Below are 6593 nucleotides of genomic sequence, written 5' to 3'. Positions count from 1 at the left end.
CCCCCCCCCACCCCCCACATTACCACAGAGTAATCAAACACAGCTTGCCCCGGTGCCTTGTATTTACAAAGGAATACAAGCCACCAAAATGTCTGATTAATCCACCACTTGAGGCTATCACACTCCCATGAGGAATAGGAGGAGGAGGGAGAAAGAAACAAACCCAAAGCCTTGGCGCGCAGCAGCGTAAAACCACTGATAACAACCCAGACCTTAATAGGCCTAGAGATTTTCATTTGACTCCCAGTGAGAGAAATCAGCAGCTCAAGAAAATCACAATCCTATTCAATGCAGCAACAGAAACGCTCGGCCATTTCACAGTAGCAGGTTGGATTTTTTGCCCTCTGGATGTTTACTGGCTGCTCGGCCCCCCTGAGGGAGCTGAAGGGGGGTTGAGGGCCACCAGAGAGGAAGAGGAGGAGGAGGAGGGACAGTATGCGGCTTTAAAGCACCTCCAACGCCGAGATGGCACTGGAATATTAACAGCTTGAACACTGTTATTAGTGTTCGCCGGGCAGAGTTTGAATGATGTTTGTTGATGTGTTGCATTGAGGGGGAGCCGGCTAAGTGTGAGGACATGTTGGAGCTTGCATCGGGGGGGAATGTGATTATGAAGCGGTGCCGTTATGCACTGTCATGTTTGGATGTGTGCTTTTATTTGGCGCCGCTGCAACAGAGTGGATGAATATTCCTTCTGACAACACGTTTCCTGAGCCTAACTGAACGCCATTGTAATCTCTCCAAAAAAGACATAATTTGACTATTTAGCGCCCGCATGTGACAGCAAGCGGGCTGTTGCATTTGTTGTTGTTTGACTGGGTGTGTTTGTGTGATGGAGCGTGTCAGGAGAGGAGACAGAGGAAGAGGGGATGGTTTTAGGGAGGACAGAAGGGAACTTGCCTGTCTCGCCTGTGATCCTTCTCTCTTTTTCTTGCCATGTTTGCTGGAGGGGACAAAAGAAAGACAATGTCAGGATGTCGAATCTATCTCTCCCTCCAGTGGTCGCAGGGCAGCACTGCCTGGCAGCCATCATGAAGAGAGCAGCAACTTAATCTACTGTCTCTAACACAGCCCCCCAGGTGGGGAAGGCTTAAAGATATCAGGAGATTGGACAGGTAAAAAACCAGATGATGGATCCATCATTTTCATGATCTGGTGGATAATCCACTCAGAAGCTTCTGCCTCACCACTTTTAATCATCTCGCTTTGCCGTACTGTTTTTTTTCGATTACATCTAGATGGGAGATAATTATCCGTCTCTTTCCAGCTCGCTGACTCCAAATCCGAAAGCTCACACGCCTAATCAAATCTATTCGGTGGTATGGCAGCTACGCCCGCTTGGCCACGCAGGTGTCGGTGCCAGGGATGGGCTCCGGCCTCTCTTCCAGCCCCTGGCAGCAGAAACCCCCCGCTGACACTGACCTGACGCTGAGGCTGAAGACACGACGCGCCACCAGGAACCTCATCAGGTAGTAGATGACAACGATGAGCACCAGCAGGCCCAGCACCACCCCGATGATGGCGCCCGTGATCACTCCAGCCTGGATTGGAACTGTGGGTAGAAGGGAGGGAGAGCATATGAGGGTAAACGGGATGGATAGTGACAGAAGGAGGGCTCAGAAGAAAGATCCGGGAAATATGTCACAAATGGACAGGAGAGGAAGAAACAAAGCAAGAAAGGAGAGATGGAAGTAGAAAAAGACAAGGAGAGCAAAGGTTGAATGAAAGATTAAGAGGCAGAGAAGGAGATGAGGTAGAATAGAGGTGAGAGCAGGGGTACAGGAAGTATGGGGGGGGAGGGATGGAAAAGGGTGAAAGAAGTGAGAGAGAGAGAGAGAGAGAGAGGCAGTGATAGCAATCTCAAATAAAGAAAATTGTAATTGATTTCATTTGAGGGGAGGCGCGAGGAATCCTAACTGAGGAAGCGATCAGAACACGGTCATCACTTTGAGTCTGATGCTCTGCGCAAATTGAGATTAAAATCCAGAGTTTGGAACGATTGTAACAACAACTGAGAACAGTGGGCTTTCGATGAAGACATGTCACCAGCCACATGGGCTCGGACGAGGGCTGCTGGTGTGACACTGTTGACTTTAGACTTTACATACTGGGGAATCTCCTTTTGTCTCACCTGTTTCAAACACCAGCAGCCGCACGCTGGAGGGGCGGCCCACGATGTCGGGGGGGTTCTTGGCGTCGCAGGTGAAGGTGCCGTTGTCGTTGTAGTCCAGGTTCTTGATCAGGATGGAGCCGTCACGTTTGCCCGGGTTGCCTACGAACTCCACGCGGTCCCTGAAGGGGCCCTTGTTGTCCACATAGGCCTGCCCACTGGTGTAGTGGAAGATCTGGAGAGGACATAGAGGTGTACTGTAAATGATTCAATTCAAATGTATTTATATAGCCCAATATCACAAACCACATTTGTCTCAGAGGGCTTCACAAAACAACAAACATATCTGAGAATATCGTAAAATGACAAGATACATGGGAAAATACCAAAACACAATGACACAAAAACAGTTAGAATACAATAATTACAATTCCATAATTCAAGGTCCATGAGGATGTTTAAAAAGTTTAAAATAAGTCCTAACTGTTCGAACTGTACTAAAGAGGAAAGGAAATTATGGTTATTAAATGACATGCATCTTCAAGAGGATTGTGCTTACTTTCAGGTTCATATTTGTATCCTCTGTCTCTCCTGTGACATGTCTCCATTCTTTATATTTCTCATACTGCCTGTGTATCACTACAGGAAAGGGAAAACCCCAACAAAGAACTGCGAGTATTGACATATTCCTAATATCATTATAATTAAAACTTCTAACAGTTCACATTTAGATTAGAGCTCTGTGCTGATCTGCTGAGAGGTCCTATCTGTCTTGTTAGGAGCTAACTGCAGGTTTCTAACAGTGTCTGTCTGCCTTTCACTCCGACAGGTAGTGCACAGCAGGTTTTCCACTGAAACAGCTGCCTTTGTGCGGCTGAAACACTAAAGAATAGTGAAACAAAGCAGTAACCCTGCAGGCTGGGAAAAAAGCAATGAACTGTAAGAAGTTAAAACACTCAGAGATAATTATCTATGACTCTGAGAGCAAAAGCTTTTACAATACAACCATTTCATCGATTGATGATTCTAAAGTATTGATCTAAAACAGGGGTGTCAAACTACATTTAATTTCGGGCCACATTCGCATACAGTAAAGGTTGCACTCAAAGGGCCGGTTGTAACTATATAAATATATAATATATATATAAAATAATGTATTATATGACATTATTGCCTCTGAATTGGATTATTATTGGATAGGATAATAGCTTATTAATTAACTACATCTGAAAGCAGAAGTCCAGGGCATATAATTGCAAGTCTCTTCAGTGTGCATGTCACAAAACGAGATGCATTGTGGGACATGTAGTTTATGGACAACCTGCTTCTGTAAATCGGCATGTAACCGTATAATACACGTATTATATTCATGCAAGCTCTTGCGGGGCTACATCAAATCAATCGTGGGCCGGATTTGGCCCCCGGGCCTTGAGTTTGACACCCCTAATCTAAAAGTAAAAAGTTTGCCTTTTTTGGTTTTGTATGAAACATGTAATGGTGCATTTCTTAAAGTAAGGTATTTACAAAAGTCTTGTTTTAGTGTGAAACCAACAACTCCAGATTCAAGCTGGGTTCGATGCCAAGCCCCACCAATATATCATTTCAGTAAAAAGCCACATCTAATTGTCAGACACACAACTAAAAGCTAATTGATTTTGGGGGAGTCTAAATGGAGGCGTACAGCTGGGGTAAGTGAGGGTAAGCAATGCCCTAGACTCTGAGGTCAAGGTCAAAATTAGCTGACATTTTAGTAAATGAATCAATAACATGTTCACGTCTGTCTGAAGGTTCGAGGCCTGTGGAAAAAAGCCTCTATGAATTATCCACGGCCTCTTGACATGATACGAACATGTCAGAAATCAAATGCGACATTTCAAAAATGACAAATGCTCCGAGAAAAACAGATAGACATATGAAACTGTAAATCTGATCGGGCAGCCACAGAAATGAGCGACAGCAGATAAGCAGGAGGAAGACGAGAAATCTAGTTTCAAAGTGAGGGCATTGCGGGAGACGGATGAAAGCGAAGGAGGTGAGGGGAGGAGATAATGAGAGAGGAGAGGAGGGACAAAGAAGGCGAGGCTGGGGAGGAGGAGATTAAGGGAGGTGGACAGAGGGAGATAGAGAGATTAGAAAGATGGCAGGACGATAAGGGCAGGGGGAGGGGGGTGAGGATTAAAAAGTTTCTGCGCCTGTTGTCCCCTTTCTCTCACTTCATACACCAACTTGTGTGTCAGGGCGCATTGAATATCACTCGAGTGTGTGATGGAATTGCAGACTCGGTCCTGTATTTGTCGGATTAAAGCAGGATTCCTTTTTGATGATTTGCAAGTATCCTGCTCTGCGAGAGTGCTCTTAAAACACTCAGAAATCCACCAATACTGAAGCAAAAGTCGGATCAGCCGTGTTTCAATTCATCCTGATATTAATTCAAGTTTTCAAGTGATTGCACATTAATCAAATATGTATATATAGTTTGGAGGACTTCTCCACTCAGAAATCATGCCCTGTGACATCGGCCCCCCCCCCTCCCCCCTTCTCTGACTAATGTCTGTTCCTTTTCGTGCCTGGTAGGGGCGGAGATGGAGAAAACAAAAAAGTCTTTGGGAAGAAGACTCGGCCATTGTTGGAGAGTCGACATTTCTGCTGGAGCACATGATGTTTTTGCTTTTTCGTCTTGAATGTTTATTTGCAGCTTTTTGAATTTGAAACACACCATTTAGGAAAATGAGGAAAGATGAAGGGACTCTCTTTCATTTCCTCTTAATAGCAATTTCTTTGTTCTCAAAATCTGCCTCTTTAGCAAATAAATGCTCCACCTTGTCTACCATCTCATGACTAACTTTGTCAGTGTGCTGTTTGTCTTTGAGAAGGAAGTCTATAGTGAACAGTGTAGGACAGTAACTGAGTATATTTACTAAATACTGTAATTAGGTACACTTTTGAGGTACCACATTTTAAAAAGGACACATTGTAGTTTTGACCCTTCTATATTTAGCCTATGTTACATTACAGATTCAAATTAAAGTGGACCTATCATGCTATATTTGAATAATATAGTGTAGGGCCATACCTATAAAAGGCATATTTATACTTTTTATTTTTCAAAATACCAAACAGATCATGCATTTTAGCCATTCCTCATTTCGCTCAATTTAACACTGTCTTTGCATGGGCTGATTCTGTGAGAACAGCACCATCTACAGGCCTGGCATATGTACTACAGCGTCTCCAGCGCTTTCAAACGGCAATGTCCGTGGCTGTCTCCTCCTGATTGGTGGAGTTGGCCCAATAGCCGTAGCACCACTTCTGTGACGTCATAGAAGTGTTCAAATCTGGATCAGTCTGTATCAGATCCGTTGCAGCCCCTTTTTTAGAGATTTGGGTATGGAGGAAAATAGAGAGGGTTGTGTTTTCTGACACTTGGTGAGTTCCCTGGAACACCGGGGACACATATTCATGTATCAAAGACGTACAAAAGTGCATTTTGCATGATAGGTCACCTTTAACTTTACCAAATATTGTTTTTTGTACTTTAACTGCATTTCTGAAGGCAGGACTTATACTAGTATTTTTTACTGTGTGGTTTTACAACTATGACTTAAAACACAGTACTTCTTCTACCTCTCACAGTGAGTTTATCAGAGCTTTTCTGCAGAACTCAGCGGCCTGTGGCGACTGAATGCATATGGGTGCATAAGAGTGGATTGAAACCAACAAAGCATTGAGCTGTAAAACCAGAACAATGAGCCTAAAAATGAACCCCTTTGAAGCTCACCTTAAATCTGTCCCATGACAATCTCATAAGAGGCAGCTTTAAAGTGGGTGTGACTAATTTTGATTGCTTTAAAGGTTGTTTCTCTGTTTGTTGAACTGTCTATAAGCACCAATTATCTTATGTTGCACTACTGGAGGAGCATGTGACCTAAGTTTTTAATTGCCATATCTACACTGTAGCTAATGCACAAATCCGGACTAAAACCACCAGACAAAGGGACAGTTCACCCCACAGGCCATAAGACTTTTAAACACCTGCACTTTTGAGAGAACATCCATAACATTCATCTGTCTGCAACTTATATCAATATTACAATTACTTGTAAATATAGACTATTCTGCACTATTTCTATTAGTCATTGTCATAACTACACAATGACAATGAAAGCCTTGAACCTTGTACCTTGAAATGACCATAAAGCCTTGAAAGTTGAAACAATGAGCAGTCTATAGTGGTTGTGTGTGTGAGTGTGAGTCTCACAGAGATGCTGTCCCGGGATCCGTCCGGTCTGTACGTCCAGGAGAAGGTGACGTCATCGGAGGTGAGGCGCCAGGAGAAGAAGGAGCAGGAGAGGCGGATGTCGGAGCCCAGCAGGGCGTGGCGCTCCCAGCCGGTGTAGATCGCTATGGCCTCCGTCTGCTCGGGCACTGGAGACACATAACATCAGGATTCATCAGTGGCCGTTCTAGACCAATTATACTGGGG

The 6593-nt window shown here is 44.2% G+C and overlaps 1 protein-coding gene across 5 annotated transcripts in view; it reads right to left on the bottom strand.

Moving 5' to 3' along the window:
- Positions 1–6593, bottom strand: part of mpz (myelin protein zero) — an 18271-nt gene that overhangs the window by 9243 nt on the left and 2435 nt on the right. For all 5 annotated transcript variants that reach the window (XR_798269.1, XM_010770390.1, XM_010770391.1 and 2 more), the window contains exons 2-5: positions 6369–6535; positions 2132–2345; positions 1423–1552; positions 901–943 (exon numbers count right to left, since the gene is read on the bottom strand). Coding sequence is in view for 4 of the 5 variants with exons in the window: in XM_010770390.1 (XP_010768692.1) it covers positions 901–943; positions 1423–1552; positions 2132–2345; positions 6369–6535 (554 nt within the window). In the remaining variant the exon portion in view is untranslated. The remainder of the gene's footprint in view (positions 1–900; positions 944–1422; positions 1553–2131; positions 2346–6368; positions 6536–6593) is intronic.

The sequence above is a fragment of the Notothenia coriiceps genome, unplaced genomic scaffold, assembly GCF_000735185.1.
Source record: "Notothenia coriiceps isolate Sejong01 unplaced genomic scaffold, NC01 NC01_scaffold00008898, whole genome shotgun sequence".
Classification (NCBI taxonomy): domain Eukaryota; kingdom Metazoa; phylum Chordata; class Actinopteri; order Perciformes; family Nototheniidae; genus Notothenia; species Notothenia coriiceps.
Note: the sequence above shows the minus strand (reverse complement) of the source record. Positions and strands in the feature narration are given on the sequence as shown.